At 40.4% G+C, this 19,195-nt stretch overlaps 2 protein-coding genes across 9 annotated transcripts in view; one reads left to right on the plus strand and one right to left on the minus strand.

Annotated features, from left to right (window-relative positions):
* OMD (osteomodulin) overlaps nucleotides 1–6,438 on the minus strand; it is a 31,921-nt gene extending 25,483 nt beyond the window's left edge. The window contains exons 1-2 of one of the 5 annotated variants that reach the window (XM_006127558.4): nucleotides 6,193–6,436; nucleotides 2,046–2,082 (exon numbers count right to left, since the gene is read on the minus strand). Coding sequence is in view for 1 of the 5 variants with exons in the window: in XM_006127557.4 (XP_006127619.1) it covers nucleotides 6,193–6,200 (8 nt within the window). In the remaining 4 variants the exon portion in view is untranslated. Of the gene's footprint in view, nucleotides 1–2,045; nucleotides 2,083–3,632; nucleotides 3,785–6,192 lie in introns of those variants that run through there. The other 4 variants (XM_006127559.4, XM_006127560.4, XM_006127557.4 and 1 more) reach the window with 4 other exon arrangements.
* The window catches only part of CENPP (centromere protein P), a 296,833-nt gene that overhangs the window by 122,662 nt on the left and 154,976 nt on the right, over nucleotides 1–19,195 (plus strand). The window contains exon 7 of one of the 4 annotated variants that reach the window (XM_075939715.1): nucleotides 9,397–18,041. The exons of the other annotated variants lie outside the window; for them this stretch is intronic. Coding sequence (XP_075795830.1) covers nucleotides 9,397–9,585 — 189 coding nt within the window. The 3' untranslated portion in view covers nucleotides 9,586–18,041. Of the gene's footprint in view, nucleotides 1–9,396; nucleotides 18,042–19,195 lie in introns of those variants that run through there. 4 annotated transcript variants of the gene reach the window in all.

A 19,195-nucleotide genomic window follows, 5' to 3' on the forward strand; every position in this document is an offset into this window, starting at 1 on the left:
CCTCCCCTCTTCAGTTTGACACATCTAGGAGGGTGTTCATGAAGAAACTAAGGGGAGTTGGACCACGTGTGCGAGCTCCAAGGGTATGAATGGCATGTGCCACTTTAGTTCATGCACAGCCCAACTAGATTCTGCTAGAAAAAGTCTTCGATCTGCAGCACAGGACGATCCTAGCACCAACAGTGGAGCACCCATGGGGACACACATCTCAAAAAACTGTTGTTATTGTATAAGGTGAGTAACTTCCTTTTCCACATGGTCTCCCTGACTTCTGTCATCCAGTCACTGGATCCATCGTACTGGTATGGTGCCTTCGACTTGTAGGACACATGCTTCTGCACAGCGATCACTTAATGTCATGGGAAATACCTGAGAGTTGTGGTGACCAACACCTACTAGCAATTCATGGTCCTGCCAGTCGCTCTGTCTTCAGATTCTTGTGTCTTCACAAGAAGCATGATAGTCGTTGCAGCATTTCTATGCAGATGACATGAGGAAGTGTTCTTTTACTTAGACAACTGGCTAATCAAGGGCAAGATCCCAAGTGGAAGCACAGATCCTGTTTATCAGAGCTACTTTCACAGCCTAGAATTTATAGGGGCAATTCTGGACTCAAACCAGGCCAGGGCATATCTACCAGAATTGAGATTTCAGCCCCTGACCAGCATCCTCCAAAGCCACAGGAAGCTACCTGAAACTTCTCAGACACGTTATTTACATAATGGTCATCATCAACATGGAAGCATGTCTTCTGGAATGCTGGCTGAAGTGTGAATTGTCATACGAATGTTTAACATTTCTGGTGCATAAATACCTTGCCACACCAGCTACAAAAGTGTTATGTAAATGCCTGTTCTCACTTTCAGGTAACATTTTTCTAAAACACAAGGCAGCCTTATCTCCTGCAAATGTAAACAAACTTGTTTGTTTTAGTGACTAGCTAAATAAGAAGTAGGATGGAGTGGTTTTGTAAACTCTAAAAGTTTAACATTGTTTTTGTTTTTTAGTGCAGATATGTACAAAACATATACATTTGTAAGTGGCACTTTCACATTAGAGAGATTGCACTACATTACTTGTATGAGAAGAACTAAAATATAAAAATTTTTTTATTTAAAATTTTACATTGAAAATATTTGTAATCAAAACATGAAATGAATACTGTACCCTTTGCATTTTGTATTGCACTTAAAATTAATACATTTGAAAATAAAGAAAAACATCAACATATTTAATAAATTTCACTTAGTAGTCTAACAGTGTGATTAAAACTGCAATTAATTGTGATCAATTTTTATACCAATTAATTTTTAGTTGATCCCATTAATTAACTGTGATTAATCAGCAGTCTTAATAGTCATTCCAACATTTAGTATGATATAGCGTTACATTTACTGCATTTTTATTTTTTATTTTTACTAACCTAAATTAATTTCCAAGTCTACTACCTGATGTGACCACAATTTGAATATGTAATTTAAACAGTGTAATATGATGTGCATTGATAAAACAGTTTTAAATAACAGAAAATGTATTGAATCGGACTAACTAGTTTTTCTCATATTAGTAAAAGCCATGATTTTGCCTTGGTAAAAATCACCTCTGGGGAATAGTATACCATCCCTGGTTAAACATGAAAATTCCAAAATCTGTATGCACCAAATCAATTTAACCTCTCAAAACATTGTAATTAAACAGATTTTCACTCTGGTTTCCAGGACTTTTCTTTTTGTAGTATCTCTAAAGAATAGAGTTTTTCCTGTCCTTCTCTACCGCCCTGTTGATTAATTAAAATTTTTATAGTTGTAAATTGTTATCTTCATGAAATCATCTGAGCAATATTATAACTCAGATAACTAGTATTAAAAGAATCTGTCTAGGACACATTTTATGGACACTAAGTAAAGAAAGCAAAGCAGTTTAAAAATAAATACATTTTCCAGAAAAGAGATTTTGTGCCACATCCACAGCTACAAAAATACTATTTGATGTCACAAGTCAATATGATGATTTCCCAGACATAGTTAAATAATAATTATATTTACCTCAAATCAATGCCAGGGTTTGTTCAGTATTATCAGTCTAAAAAAAAAAAAAGAATTGAGATGTCTAAAAATTGTAGAAGGCATTAGCTGTTAGTTGTATTTTTATCTGTAAAGTCAGCCAGAGTTCTTGCTTATCTTCATATCCCTGGGAGGCTGAAGTTGTGAAGTAAGAAATTTTTTTTTGCTTTATCAAAATTGAGAAAATGTGCTATTTTCCAGTTGAAGTCGCAATCTTGCAGGTTAAAAGATTTCAGTCTGAACTACAGGACTTGAAGAATTAAAGTCTATTAGTTTGAAAACTTCATACACACATGAACATTTGTGAGTGCTCGAACAATAATATTGTAGATATATAGATTAATCAGTTGTTGAATTATCAAATTTGTAACATTGTATTTGACGAGTATTGACGGGAGACTTGGAATATAATGGCTAACAGGTTTGAGTCTGGTTAATTCTTAGATGTGAGATCATGTGAAAATACCTGAAACTTTTTTTTTCTGGTTAATTCTTAGATGTGAGATCATGTGAAAATACCTGAAACTTTTTTTTTTTTTTTTTTTGCTTCTCTTTGATAGCAGCTATGGGCATAACCAATTTTTTTCCATAGTGAGATTGTCCCAGAAGGTGGAAAGAAAGGTGATTTAATTGGACCACAACTTACTACTTAACTCATCTGGAAACTACCTGGAAATAATTTGTACACTCTGGGTATATTGCTTCCCTAATTACTTCGATGGAAGAGCATTCTTTCATTCTATCACTAGGACCCCATTTACCTTTTCTTGCTCAAGTGTAAGAGGCTGTGGAAATGGGATTCTCTCCTTGCTATAACAGACATTAGGAATCTTAATTCCATTCTCTGCTTTTTATGGGGATGCTTGAAGTCTACTTCCAATTCTGATTTATCAGGGAACCAAACCATGTAGAGAACGAGAACTTGCATTGGACACATGACACTTGCTATATTGTGACAACTTGAAACCTTGCCTCCTGACCTACCCCACTAGGTCTCTAGTCTGCTTTGAGAAGGCAAAAATCTCTATTCCATCCTGATATATGCAATGATGATAAAAGATTTCCTTGGCAGTACCAAAAAGGGCAACTAGAGCAGTGCCCACTGCAGATCAAAAAACATGCCTTCTCTGATCCTTGGTAGGCTCATCGGAGTGAATGTGGTCTCAGTCTTGATGGACAGGGTTTATATACCTTCTCCAAGGTGCATAGCAGGCTGGAGGGATATAGTTCATATTCCATCCCCCAGATGCACTGGTTCCAGTTGCTTACCAGAGTCCTGCCAGCTTGCCCTCTCACTCATCCCTCGCCTTACTCCAAAAGGGAGAACAGATCCTTAAAGGCCCATTACTGTCTTCCCAGCACTTCAGGCAGGGTCCCCTAGTCTTGAGGTGACAGGAGTTACAAACAGGAGACCTTACTGACAGTGTGATAGTCACTACCCTGTAACATCTGCGTGTTGTCTTTACTTCCTTTTCTATCCACTCACCAACATTAAGGATTTCCAGTACAATATTTGATTACATTAATCCTTTGTCTTCAATGCCCCTCTTACTCAAAAAGGGTTCTTACCTTTACCTTTTCTTTCTGGGTTTCAGGAGGAGGGACGTTTAGTCCATTCTCTCTCCCCTCATGTAGCAGCTGGAAGGAACAATTTAATCCCACCCCATTTCCCAGTCCTTCCTCAGCTTTTCTTCTGTTGTTTGGAGGGCCTCTCACATACCTCTCACTCCTTAGGGATTAAATATTTCTCTGCATGACCTATGTGCTTTCTTCACATAGAACACATCCTGCTACAAAAGTGTTTCCAGTGTTCAGCTAATATTTTACTCAGCTTTACAGTGTGCTTCTAAGGCAGTGGTCTCCAACCTTTTTGTTCACAGTATCATTTTTTTAAATTTAAGGGCTACCCAGGATCTACTCTACCCTTTCCCTAAGGCCTTTTCCCCTCATGAAAGCCCTGCCCCACTCATACCATCTCCTCTCTCTTCTCTGTTCACTCTCCCCCACCCTTGCTCACTTTTGCCAGGCTGGGACAAAAAGTTGAGGCTTATGAGAGTGTGCAGGTTCTCGGCCAGGGCTGAGGAGCGAGGGTGCAAGAGGGGTTAAGGGGTGTAGGAGGGGCTCTGGGCTGGGCAGATTGGAGTGCAGGTGAAGTATAAGGTGGTGTGAGGGATGTGGGGGGCTCTGGAAAGGGGCAGTTCCCTATTCCTGGCCATTGGGCACCACCTAATTGTTGGGAAATAAAATACCAAGATATGATATATATTTTTAAAAAGTTACCATATGGATAATCCAGTTGGGACAGGTTAGGCATTTTAGAACTCACTTCTCAAAGAATTATATTTATGTGTAAGAGAAATAAAAATTAAAATGAAATGCATAGATCAGTCAATCACACCCTTAAAATAACATACTTTGAAAGAATAAAATTACAGAGAATATATGTGCAGTGCAGGAAGTACAGAGTAATAATATCAATACAAGTATGTTTTGGGAGGGGAGTGTGAAAGAGACAGAATGTGTAACCCAGATGGTGTGTGTGTGTGTGTGTGTGTATATGTATATATATATATATGTATGTGTGTGTATGTGTGTGTTTGTGTTTGTGAGAGAGACTGTGAGCTCGCTGCTAGGGAAATCTCAGAAATAGTATACTGCTCTGGCACTCACCATTCACAATAGACTTCAAACTAAAATAGCTTCCAGTCCTCCTGTCCTGACTCAGGCTGTCTCCTGTCCCCTGCTTTGCAGAGATGGGGTACAGGGGCAGGAAGAGAGAGAGAATGTGTGCCTGTGTTTGTGTACGCATTTGAAAGACAGCTTGCTGGCTGACTGAGAAAATCTCAAAGAGGGCCCTGTCTCTTTAAGAAATGCAGACAATCTCATACACTCAGGGAGTCCCTCTGAGTCCCAGCCAGTGAGGCTGATATCCCTCTTCCCTACTCTATGGAGACAGAGTACAGGGACAGAGATTGCGATGGACTGACAGAGTCTCCAGGATCGACCAATGGCTTGTGATTGTGGGTTTGGTGACCACTGCTCTAAGGGCAGCAAATAATTTTTAAAAACAAAATGTTTCAAAAGCACTTTTATAAATTGTGAAAAAATAGCTAAAATATAAAAGATTTTATGTGTTGGGTATTGCCACACAGTGTGTTATAATATTTGTTTTTGCTGCTACATGATGATTATTTGATTTCTACTTTCACCTAAACCAAGCAAATAATTCTAACTGTGATATGAACAAAAAGTGCACCTTAAGAAAGGGGACATAGTTACTTTATTTGGGGGGGGGGGGCTAGACTGAATAAGGAAGGTCATTCTGGATAAATTACCATGATCAGTTTTAGCTAGTTCTAATGAGGTTCTTGATTTTGCATTTAGTTTGATGAAAGAACTACAACATTATAAAACCAGCATTCAAATCATGAGACCAACTTGAAAATAAGTAATTAAAAAAATACTTTTTATTTGTCTTCTGGCATTAGAGTGCACTTACTTCATGTTTTCAAGCTTTTTTTTGCAACTACAAGGGGTAAATAAATTGAGGCTCTCATGCAATATCATGATTCTAGCATTTAAACACTCTCTCTCTCTCATGTATCATGATGAAATCATGAGAAAGTTGGCAACACTGACAAAAGCATTAAGAAGCTATGCATATTAGAAAAATGGAACTGAAAAAGGAAGGTTTCAAGAATAAAATTATAAATTCTATGTATATTTGAATATACTATAATTAATAGAAACATAGTCACTGCATCACACCAATTGACACAGATTATAGTTAGCTGCAAGAGTCCTTGAAAAATGCGTTTAGAAATCCTGAGAGGTTGATTTTATTATTAATAAAAAAGTCAATTTAAATCTTACTTTATCCCTTTTGTACAATGTATTTTTGTTTAATGTTTTTATAAAAGCCCATGAATATCATGGATTGGAATAGCTGTACTTAATTACAACAGTTAAATAAACACATACAAAGACGTGAAACATGATCCATGTAAATATATCTTCAAATTACTTTGAAAGCATGCAGTTTAAATGATAATTCATACCTGATTAAATTTTTCTCTGGTTCTAAGATAATGATGTTTCACAAATCTTTTAAAGATAACAAAATACTTACGCTCGCATATAATCCTCTTAAAAACTACTGTTGAAAAGGTCTGTGTCTTCTGAATTGTTGTAGTGAAGCACTAGACTTGAAGGGTAATTTTCTATAGAAGATTATGGGGTAGATGAAAATGATGTGTCCCTTTTTGTTGCACAAGCTGTCTTGGATACAAATAAGGTTTCATTTTGTGACTTTGGTTAAGTTTATGTGGTTTAATCTCATTCTCTCTCTCTCCTTTTGGTTTGAAGTATGGTAAAAATGTCCTTAACATGAAGGGAGAATACAGCTTAAATTTAACATCATGTGCTGAAGGAAGTTGGACTGATCATGCCAAACACTTTTTCCTTTCTTTCTGTTTGTTTACTTAATTGTAAAGTCCAATAAAATTAGGCTGGAATCTAGTGTTTCTACTACAATTTGTAAAATTTTATTAGTTGGAAGATGAACATTTTTATTTTTAATTTGTTACAGTTCAATTGCAGAGCAATAGAAAAAGATGTTCTTCAGGCTGAAACTTAATCTTGGCCAGAATAGATTAAAATCTGTTTAAAAAAAAATCAAAATCGATTTTTTATATTTAATTCTGAATTTTTTGAAAAAATGCTTCTAAAGATGGTTTTAATGAAGATATATTATAGCTCAAAGATATTTCATCATGGAATAGGGATTATAAATTCTAGTCCTAGAGTATGAGACAATATATTCATGTAATGCTTAAGAAAAGTTTTATAAATGAGTTCCATGGATTAGGAATTCGATCTAATGGGGTTCCAGAGGCTTTTGTTTATATTATTTAGGTTAATCTTTCTATCTATCTAGTGGGAGTCAGTGCTCAGTCTAGAAAATACCATCAGAGATGCTTAGTTTTATAGTTCTCAAACTGTGGTTTAACATGCTTGTTAATAGCAAAAATGTTTATTAATAAATAATAAATACATAAATTATGGGGATGGAATAGATCTGGACAAGGAGAAGAAGTCTGGAGATAAATGTGAGAAGGAAAGGATAGGCAGTGGAAACAAAAGTGAAACTGTTTGAGCAGCATATTCCAGAAGTCTTGAGGTCTTTCTGAATGTAGCCTTTATAACAGACCTGCACAACATACAGTCCGCGGGCTGCATGCGGCCCGCAGGTTCTCACTGTGCGGCCCGTGACGACTATGGGTGGAGTGGCCCCATCTGATCCGCCGGCCGGGCGGAGGAGCGGAGCGCCACTGGGGAGGGAGAAGTGCAGTGATTCTCACCACCGGGCTGCCTGCATGCAGCTCCGGCGTGAGGAGGCGGGGCGTGAGCCAGAGGGCGGGATGCTGGCAGACGCCAGGACGCTGGTGTCATGGCATCATAGCCGGTGACCGCCGGATTCAAAAAGGCTCCGGCAGCCCCGAAAACTGGAAGGCAGAAGCCAGGTAGGGGAGAAGAAGGGGCGTGTGATGAAGGGGTGGGGGGCAGGTCAGGAGAAAGAGAAAGGCACCAAAGGATAGGGTGCAGGAGAGACAAATGCCAGGGGGCCAAGTGGAGACAATGAGGAAAAGGGCGGGAGGGGGGACGGTGATGCTGGGAGAGGAGAGGGTAAGGGCATTGGGAGCCATATGTTGTGCAGGCCTGATTTAATTGAAAAATTCTTAATAAAGCATCACCTCCCCACCCCCGCATGCACACACGCACACACACACACACAACCTGCGGCTAGGGTTGCCAGATGTTCGGTTTTCTACCGGACAATCTGGTATTTGTGCGCTCTGCTCGGAAAAAATAATTCAGAAAATATCAGACATGTGCAATGTCTGGTATTTTCTAAATTTCCGGCTGCGCACTGGACGGAAGCCTGGTGGTGCCTCCTGTGGCGGTGTGGGGTTTTTTTGTATGCCTGACACACGTGGCTTTTTTTTTTTTTTTTTAAAGCCCATGTGTTCGGTATTTTTTGGAAGAGCATCTGATAACATGGGCAGCAGGTTTGTATAATTTTTGGTGGTGCCCCATGAGTCACACCTCCTGGCCCCCGTTGGCCACGCCCCCTAGCTCCCGTTGGCCACGCCCCTTCCCCCCGTTAGCCACGCCTCTGGAGGTAACACGCTTGGGGCAAGATGGACACATGACCAGAAGTAAACGATGTCATGTCACCCCTCTCAAAGGGCTTTTCCCACCATCCTCCTACCAACAGGGATTAGTTTGGCCCCCAACTAACCCTCCTCATGCAACTATCCTGCAGTTGCATTAACCCAATTTGTGTGACATTAACTTGGGGGAAGAGAGGCTGCGGGAAGTGTTCACTCTAAGGCTATGTCTACACTAACAGCTTCTTGTGCAATTACAGCCGTTCTTGCGCAAGAACTCACAGAGCATCCACACTGCCCGCCTGCTCTTGCACAAGGAAATTTACAGTACGGCATGGTAAGAGAGGGCATCTTGTGGAAGAGCTACACTCGTTTCTAACAGGTATAAGCTCTTTTGTGTAAGAGGGCAGTGTAGATGCTCAGCAGGGATTTCTTGTGCAAGAAACCCCTATGGCTAAAATGGCCATCGGAGCTTTCTTGGGCAAGAGAACATCCATGCTGCCATAGATGCTCTTGTGCAAAACCACAGCTCACACATGGCAGTGTTGACGTGTTCTTGCTCAAGACTTCTTGAAGAAGAACTCTTGTGGCCTGCAGCTGTTTTCTTTGGAGTAATATGGCCTTCGCCGCTTTCCGAGTTGTGCAGGCCTGCTTTATAACCATGCCATTCTCTCACTAAAAGGGAAACCCTATAATGGCAGTAGTCTGTAAAAGAGACCCAGTTTGGGAATATTTTATTGAAGTTCCTCTACCTGTGGTAAGACAGGCATGTGTGAAAAATGCAAACAGTGCAACAAAGAAATTCAAGACTTGGTTGCCCTAATGAAACAACATCATGAGAAGTGTTCCTTCTCAGGAGGAAGCTACGTGAAAACAATGAAAGGTACATGGTTCAGTATGCAGGATCTTCAGATTGGTAAACTATTTTATGTCATATTCCTTTTTTAAGGACTGCCTGTCTTCCTTCTAGTCTATTCTTGAATTCTCATGTTTGAGAAAAAAAAATGTAGTTGTAATTAAAAAATAAATAGCTGAAATAGGCAGATCTTCCTTTTACAGTTTCACCTTTAAGTAACACTGAGTGTCAGTGAATGCAATCAGTAATACTAAATGCGCAGTATCGCAATAAAAATTAAATAACTGCATTGATTCACTTTGTTTAGGACCATCCATCCTCAACATACAGGATTCTGAAGACTATCCACATTCAAGATCACCATCATTTTCTATCGTTTCAAAGTTATCTGCCAATAGTAGGCATTCAGTCACATCATGCATGTCATATAGTCACAGTATATCACCTGCAGCAAAAAACCCCAAACGCGTTGTCATCCAGAAACAACCATAGATAAGTTTGTGATAAGAACCAGTAGATTACACAAAGTGAACGAGGAAAAAATGTCCAGTTTGTTTATGCAATAAACTCTCCTTTCTGTATGATTGAGAACTCACACTTCATTAGTATGGTTCAGTTGTTAAGACCAGGATACAGTCCACCCAAAAGAGCAGATGTCACAGGCAAATTTCTGGATAAAGTGTATGAAAGAGAAATTGAGCAGTGTGCAAAAAGTCTAAAGGGGAAATTTGTTAACCTGAGTCTTGATGGATGGAGCAGTGTCCACAATGATCTTGTTGTATGGTTGTGTGACAACAAAAGAAGGGAATGTCTATCTTACAGAAACAAATGATGCGTCAGGAAATGTACACACAGCAGAATACTTACAAGATGTAGCAGTAAAAGCTGTAACAAACTGTGAAAAAAAATTCATATGTCTAGAATGCAGGTTGGTCAGACAAAGCTTATGCAAGATAAGAATTAATTTAGAAGAGCGTCCAAAGCTGCTAATATACAATTACGGTGCTTATTTGATGCACTTCCTACCCAAATACTTCCGTGTTCCTGAAATAAAGGCAGATGTTGAAATTACAAAGTATTTCCATAACAATCACTTTGCAGCATCTCCTCTGAAAAAAGTGGGAGGAACCAAGTTAACTCTCCCACAAGACATGTGATGGAGCTCAGTAGTGGATTGTTTTGAGCACTATATCAAGAAGTGGCCTAATCTGATGACAGTTTGTGAACAAAATTGTAAAAAACATAGATGGGCACCGTCACGGCTAAATTTCTCAACATTGGGCTTACGCGGACTGTTGGACACATGCTTGGTATGCTGAAACCTATTTCTGTAGCCTTAAACAAAATCCAGGGAAATAGCTGATTTATTGCTGATGTTTTTGACCAAACAATTAACCAATAAGCTTAGGTTTATCGGTTAATCTTTTTAACTACTCACATTCCTCCTTCCCGCTGCCTCTGTGTCAGAAGCAACAGGGAGGGAGGCGGAGGACAGAAGCTGGTGCTGGGGGGAGCCGGTTTAAAAGCCGGTTCCCTCCCAGCAGCTGCTCTGTGGTGCTGCTTGCCTCCCTCCTCTCCCCCCTGCTGCTACCTGTGATATAGAGGCAGTGGGGGGAGAAGGAAATGCAGGTAGTCAGGAAGATTACCCGGATAAGCCTAGGCTTAATCGTTTAGTCTGCTACTCATTGACATCCCTATTTAAAACATCATCAGCAAACATCATAATCTAATAAAGGCAGCAGTGCAGGGAGGGGGAGAGCGGTAGGCTGCTGTGAAGTAGCCCTTGTCCATGGTGGTCCAAGCTCTCTCTGGACAGAGGCTGCTCCACGTCCCACAAAGCAGCTCTTACTACATTTAAAATGCAGATGTGCAGTGGTCGGAGACCTGGTGTGAGCTGGGACTGGGATCTATCCCTGATGCGGCTCTGCACACCTGGCTCCTACTACATTTAAACTTCAGAGCCACAGCAGCAGCCCCTATCAAATAATCATGTAGTTGATAAAAGTTGTATTAGTCAATTACCCACTTCTTAACATCATAACACCAATGGACTCTTCTGCTGTGATCCAGCAGATGCCTCAAGTTCCTTCAAAGTGTGGATCTCCTTCTCACTCCCCAGTATGGATGGTATGCTTTGGGACCAGTATTGTTCACAGTCTGAGCATTGTTTGAGGGACAGGGCCCTGGCATGGCACCATTCACCACGCCGATACTGCTCCCCAGCTCGCAACTCCCTGCAACACGTCTGTGAGGAGCGCAAAGGTTGGCAGTTGTGCTCTGTTTCATGGCACTGCTCTTCGGCTGATTCCAGCGGTACCCCTGGAACCTGGGGGTTCTTTCCTGTGCTATCCCAGGTACTGCATTCAGTAGTCGGTATGTTGATAGTCCTGTTGCCCCCCTCAGCCTCCACCATATGACGTCCAGCACTCACAGCTGCAGATGGAGCAAGTGGTGGAGATGCAGATTTTGGCTTCCCCCTGGTCTGAAGGAGGTTTCCCTGGTACAGGCCTTCTCCTGCTCTTCCTCCTCCTTGCTGGAAAAAAGGCCATCATAGGGCCCCCTCCGGTAGTACTCCTAGGTCCACCAGGAATTCTTGAAGGAGGTAGCTACCAACTTAAGTCTCCACATGCAGGAACTTGAGAAGCATCCCCAGCCAGGGTGGCCTTACCCCAGCATGGCAGGGTGGCAAAGATCCCCATGGCTCTATGGCAAATACCCTCTTTCATTCCCCCAATTTCTAAACGAGCAGAGTATAAACACATAGTGCCAGTTAAGAGCGTGAATACCTCCACTCCCACTCGGTTCCCAACCATTTGTGGGTAGAAGTCATCAACCACTGGGAAAGGCAAGGCCATCCTGGGGCTATCCCGAAAAATAAATATTCAGAGAGACTTGACTTATTTGCATGAACGCTTTAATTCATCCTCCAGTCTATAGCTCCAGGTGGTGAATCACCAAGCCCTCATAACCCACTATGAAATAAACATGTAGCAGTCTATCACCAAGTTCAAGTCTTGTCTCTTGGAGGACTTGGAGAAGTTTTGGCCTTGGGGGAGGAGGAGGCTGCTCGAGTAGCACTCTAGGCTGCTTGAGATGCTACGGATGTGGCAGCTCGTTCCATGGCTTCAGCCACATTTATGCAGAGGGCATCATAGCTGCTGCTTTTAGGCCTCTCCCCCAAGATTGCCCAAGGCACAGCAATCTCTGCAGGATCTCCCCTTTGATGGGGTAGCCCTGTTTGGGAAGAAAAGCATTTTCCTCTGCCATCTTGGGAATGAGAATTGTGAACTACCAGACTCTTATGGCCTGATAATTTATACTAGAGGTGATATGATTATCTCAATTTTTAATGGCTTTCTGGATGACCACAGGAGATTGGTTACTGCCATTGTTGTTGGACAGAATATGTTGAAACGTGAATTGAAAGCAGTTTTTGGTATTGTTGACACCTCTTCACCAATATCTCTCAGGAGATGTACTTAGCTAAGAGTCTTAAGACTTACTTCAGATATTAGAGCAAAATTTGGAGGACCTCCCATTTGAGGGGAAAGGCCTCTTCTGTTCAAAAACTAATAAGAACACCGGGTGGGCAATAATTTTTGCAGGGGAGCTACTTTAATGAATTTTGGTATGTCGTCACGGGCCAGCATCACTCCTGGAAGGGGAGGACGTTGAGCGGGGCTGAGGACTAGATTCCTCCCAGAGGCTTTGAATTAAAAATACAGCAAAGGCCTTGTGGCTCCTGGTTCTGCCACTACTGTGCAGCCTGCCAGCTGCCTGGGATTACTGTGGCTATTTAAAAGGCTTGGAGCTCTAGCTCCTACCAGGATAGTGTGGTGACTAGGAGCCATGAGCTATTTAAACAGATCCTGCTGCCTGAGCCACTGCCTGAAAATTCACTAGTCTGGGCAGCAGGATATAGATAGAAAGCAGCCAGATGCATCCCGTGGGCTGGATCAAAGTGTTAGGTGGGCCAGATCTGGCCCCCAGGCCGCATCTTGCCCAGCCCTAGATAAGAAGGCAAAAGGCCAGAACTGGTATGTTATAAGGAATTTTCAAACTACATAGAAGAATTAGAGTAACACTTTGTAGTTACAAGAACAAAAGCTCACCTGATCTTGTTCAATATGCTTTTCACAAAGGCTGTTACCAGAAGTATCAAAATCCATTAAAATATCAGTAGAAAACAAAATCATATAAACTCAATTTTAAGGGAATGCGAACCCTAGTCTCATTTTCATCTGAGCCACAAATGTACATTCAAATTTCAATACTCCCACAGTATTCTCGCCAGCAAGTTAAAGAAATAGGGATTGGATAAATGGACTGCAAGGTGGATCGAAAGCGGACTAAATTGTTGGGCTCAACAGGTAGTCACCAACAGCTTGATTTCTGATTGGCAGTCGGTATCAGGAGTGCCCCAGCAGTCAGTTCTGGGTCTAATTTTGTTCAACATTTTTATTAACCTAGATGAAGGGATGGATTGCACCCTCAGCTAGTTTGTAGATGACACTAAGCTGGAGGAAGAAGTAGATACTCTGGAGGGTAGGTATAGGGCCCTTAGTGACCTGGACAAATTGGAGGACCAGATGAAAAGAAATCTAATGAGATTCAACAGACAAGTGCACTTGGGACAGAAGAATTCCAAGCACTGTGTTACAAGCTGTGGACTGTCTATCTAAGCAGCAGATTGGCAAAAAAGGACCTGGGGATTACAGTGGATGAGAAGCTGGATCTGAATAATCAGTGTGCCCTTTTAGCCAAGAAGGCCAACAGCATATTGGGGTGCATTAGTAGGAACATTGCCAGCAGATATAAGGAAGTGATTATTCCCGTTTATTTGGCACTGGGTAAGGCCACATCTGGAGTATTGCATCCAATTCTGGGCTCCCTCCATTACGGAAAGGATGTGGACATATTTGAGAGAGTCTGACTGAAGGCAACAAAAATTATTTAGGAGGCTAGAGCATATGACTTATGAGGAGCGAGTGAGGGATTTAGTCTGCAGAAGAGAGGAGTGAGGGGGGATTTGATAGCAGCCTTCAAATCCCTGAAGGGGAGCTCCCAAGGGGATAGAGAGTTGTTCTCACTGGTGGCAGATGACATGGAGCATTGGTCTTAATTTGCAGTGGGGGAGGTTTTGGTTGGATATCACAAAAAATTATTTCACTAGAATGGGTTACTTAGGGAGGTGGTGGAATCTCCATCCCCAGAAGTTTTTAAGTCATGGCTTGAGGAAACCCTGGCTGGGATGATTTAGTTGGGATTGGTAGTTGGACTTGATGAACTGTATGGAGGTGACTTGAAGAAGAAATGAAGATTACTGACTTGTAACTTCAAGATGAACTCTGCATCCCCCACCCACTTTTCCCCTTCACCCTGAATTCTAATAGCTGATTGGATTTGGTAATGGAAGGAACTGAGGAGGCTGTACCATCATGCTTCCCTTCATAGTCTTGTTAGGAAATGCTGAAGGAAGAGGTAAGAGGGAGGTGCATGACTATTCCAACCTGCATGTCTAATTAATATTCCACCATATAAGCTTCACCTTGTCTGTGTATTTGATGAATGTGAATATGCAAAGTCTATCTGGAAGAACTCCCATTACAGCTTGATAACCTTCGTACCTCTCTAAAATTAAAGAATAAATTAGCTTGTGTTTTTTCTCAATTTATTCTCCATATTCTAAGATTTTTGAGGGCCTTTACTTCTTACATGCACCCTTTTATACACCCACCTTTTGTGGTTTTGCCTCTCTTGATCTGACCCCCATTTAGCTTATTTTCTTGTTCTCTGCAACAGCAGCAGTGAGAGAACAAAGTGGTCTGTATTTCCTTCCTTCCCCTCTAGAAGCACATCTGCTTGCATGACTGAAGAAGTAAGCATGGTTGGAGCTGAGGCCTATGTTCATATGATTACCTCCTTCTACTGCAGGCTGGTTGGAGAAAAGAAGTGAGGCCTGAATCTCCTCCCACTCCCTCAGAGTCTCAGGGAGGGACAAATGGTGTCCCAGGCCTACAGGAGGGGCTAAGTAGATATGGCACCTGATCAGCACATTCATTGTCTCCCATTAGCCACTTTGAACAGCATTCGTACTATCATTAGAGGAAGTTATTTCATATCTGTGACCTGTATTTGACCACCAATTGGCTGGAGAAGTGACTGGCCCAGAGTTGAGACTTACTGATACAGAAAAAGTGCACTTAAAGAATCTCTGTGAGAGCTATGGCTTCTCAAGGTGTCATACCGTACAACATGCTTCCTAATGAACAACATGTTCTTAGATTTTTAGAACAAATTTCAATTTAGAAAGATAGGTTTATGTATAGGATTGATAACTTTAGGAAACTGAGTGTATATTCTGTACATCATTTCACTGTTAATCATTTTGCTTTGCTCTCTTAAGAACGACATGTTTTGTAGTTTACAATCAAAGGTTAAATTTCAGATTTTCAGACTTGTTAAACTGCAAGATTGAAGCTGTTTGAATGAAAGGGTGGGGCTGATTTAACTTTTTGGCAGAGACAGTACCAATTTTCAGTAAGGAGTGTCTGGTTTTGAAAAAACATTCTTGCTGCAGATGTTTTTGTTTTAGTTTTCTACTGTTTTATTTCTGAGATAGGAACATATTTTATTTAGTCCCCCTGGACATATTTTTTTTAAATGTTAAAGCACAGTGGTTGAAGCTTGACTAGTCTTCATGTGCACAAAATATATAAAGTTTGAAACAGTGTGATTTAAAGTGTCTGATAAAGTTTAATATGTCCATAGTTACTTCAGATGCGTTACTATTGCATTAAAATCATACAATGCATTTTTGTTGATCTCATCAACTCTCTGTCATGATATGCATGGAAATGTCTCCTATGAAATATAAATTATTATTTTTAATTTCAAATGGCAAAAACTGAATTCTCAGCCAAAGCAAAGTATCCAAAACAAATTGTTACAGATAAACAGATTCATAGGCAATTCAGAATCTAGTGCTTTGCTTTTGAACTTGAGGCAAAAGGCAATAACAGCAGTAGTGAAGTGTTGGAACAATTTAGTTTGATTTTTAGACAATACAATAAAATTTCCAGAAAGACTTGGGAGTGCCAAGAGTCAAACCGTTAAGGCTTCTTAGTTCAAATATATTAATGGTAGAAATAGTAGTTTCATTATTTAGATGTATCATTATCATGACAGATGCATATCTTATTCTTTTGTAGTGAATGTGAACAAGTCATGAACATTTTTTATTTTGAATGAGGGGTCCCCAATCTGAAAAGATGGAGAAATCCTGATGTAGTGCATTAAAAACAGGACTAGATACAATATCATGAATTGTTCAGAAATGCACAAGTCAATGAGAAACCAATGTTTAGCATGAAATTAAATACTGAGTGCTGATTGAGTGCTTTGCCCAGTACTAACCAAAATTCTTATCACCCCAACTGGTAATGGACAATCCCAAAGCTTGCTTGCAGTCGTATTGTAGCTCTGTTGTTCCCAGGATGTTAGAGTGACAAGATAGACGAGATAACATATTTTATTGTGCCAACTTTTGCTGGCAAAAGAGAGAAGCTTTCAAACTTACACAGACTTGAAAAAGATACCTGTGTAAGTTTGAAAGCATCTGCCTTTCACCAACAGAAGTTGGTGCAATAAAGCACATTATCTCAACCTCACCCATCTTGTCTCTAATTGAAGAGTTTATCCTACAGGTCTATGCTTTCCTTTTGCTTGAATAATTTAGTTCGTTTGCGTCATTAGGTTTTCTAACATGGTGGTATGCATGTAGTCGATAAGCCCAGGCTTATGGGTTAATCATTTAAACAACTATGCTAACATCTGTAATAGAAACTTATTTAAAAATATTTCAGACTTGTTCATTTTGGTCACATTAAAAACAGAGATTAATGTTTGTGTTTATTTTTTATGTTTCCGTTCATTCTCTCTATTTAACGCTAAGCTGTTTGCAGTTACTTGTATGAAACACTGAATATATATATTTAAAAACTGTGGACCAAATCATGTCTTCTGATGCAAACCAAGTTAGGGAAGATGGTATCTGGAATATTTTTATCATGCAAGCAGTGGAGCAGGTTCTGTCCTACTACTTCAATCATTTGTTCTAACCAGTTGGCGTAAAGACTTTTATTGTACTTCCTACCCATGTTTGACTAGTTGTTTGGCTGAGGTTAAACTTTGCTATGTGTTAACACTGGTCACACTCAAAGGAGTAGTAGACAACACTTTTTCTGAAACATCATGCACTGTTTTGGAAATATACACATGTCATTATTATGCCCCAGATAAGGGTAGGATCTTGCTCTCCCAGATAAGGGTAGGATTTTGCCAAGTGCTTAGGTTTACCTCAGATGTTTCTGGTGTTATACCTACTGGATGTGACAAGAATGTTGTTAATGGTATCTGTTACAAAAGGTTACTACTTTAAATGGTTCCGCATTCATTCTTTCTCTCTTTCCTTCAAAATCCAAGTAATACAAAGTATATTTTGGCTGATTTTTCAGGATTAAACATAGGTTTCTAGGTTCTCAGGCAGCTCAGTCTGAGTCTTTTTGCAAAAGTAAAATAATAATTACTTAGAGAAAAGGCATTATTACTTTTTAGCACTAAGAAACATTAGCAGTTATTTTGAGAAGAATCACATGCCTAACCTATTTAAAGATGAGATTCTATTGTGGGAACCATAATAACAGAAAGAAGGAAAAAATGGAGCTGTGGCAGGAAAATAACTATTACAGGTGTAAATCTTTTGAAGTAAGGATGAAAGTGGTGATCAGTATGCTGGTTACAGAGTAAAGTAATTAGCTTATCTTTCCCCAACTACTTCATTTTTAAATACTGTATTGCTCAGAGGTATGTATATATTCTAGGTAATATCTAAGGGTATGTCTACACTACCCCACTAGTTCGAACTAGCGGGGTAATGTAGGCATACCGCACTTGCAAATGAAGCCCGGGATTTGAATTTCCCGGGCTTCCTTTGCATAAGCGGGGCTCCGCCATTTTTAAATCCCCGCTAGTTCGAACCCTGTGCCGCGCGGCTACACGCGGCACGAACTAGGTGGTTCAAACTAGGCTTCCTAGTTCGAACTACCGTTACTCCTCGTGGAATGAGGAGTAACGGTAGTTCGAACTAGGAAGCCTAGTTTGAACCACCTAGTTCGTGCCGCGTGTAGCCGCGCGGCACAGGGTTCGAACGAGCGGGGATTTAAAAATGGCGGAGCCCCGCTTATGCAAAGGAAGCCCGGGAAATTCAAATCCCGGGCTTCATTTGCAAGTGCGGTATGCCTACATTACCCTCCTAGTTCGAACTAGGAGGGTAGAGTAGACATACCCTAAGAGCTTTGTATATGAAAACTAAACAATGTTGTGATTATCTTCCTTATATTGGAGAATTTAGACTAAATGCTATTGTGTTATGTTGTTGCATTTGTGGGAAAGAGAGTATCTAAGGCCTACCTCCTTTTGTGCAGACAAGATTTATCTTAGTATTGAAGAGTATGCCAGATAGGAAGTTGGGTACCATGCAAGACAGAAAAGCTTGCCCTTATGGGATTATAGCAACCCAACTAAGGAACGTGTCCAGTCTCTTCATGGGATAGTTTATATTTATTTAGCTAATGAAAGTACATATAATGGCATAGGAAAGGAACAGAAGATTGAATACAGCAAACGGGAATAGTAAGAAGGATGTCACTGAAAAGAAATTTTTTTTAAGAAGTCTTAAGTTCAAAAAACTTAAGTTCAAAAAAGGAAGGAAGCTATAAATAATATGGGCTGGACAGTCAAAGGAAGTAGCAGTGATTTCTTTGAGAGCAATTTATAAGATTTCAGGTTCCAGCCATTAACTTTCACAAAAATATTTTTTGCACCTATCCCCCCATTAGATTAATGGATGCTCCCTTTTGAAGCAAAAGAAGCTTTGTTTTCCCTGGGTGATTAACAAAATGTCAAGTCCAGTATGTAGCTATACTGGGAGAAGGACAGCAGACATTGGACATGGTTTAATTAGGCAGCAATTTTATTATTATATGTCTGGGAGTACCCAGCAGACAAAAGTGTACGGTACAGATATCTCTGATGATTTCAGTATC

This window comes from Pelodiscus sinensis, chromosome 11 (assembly GCF_049634645.1).
Source record: "Pelodiscus sinensis isolate JC-2024 chromosome 11, ASM4963464v1, whole genome shotgun sequence".
NCBI lineage: Eukaryota > Metazoa > Chordata > Testudines > Trionychidae > Pelodiscus > Pelodiscus sinensis.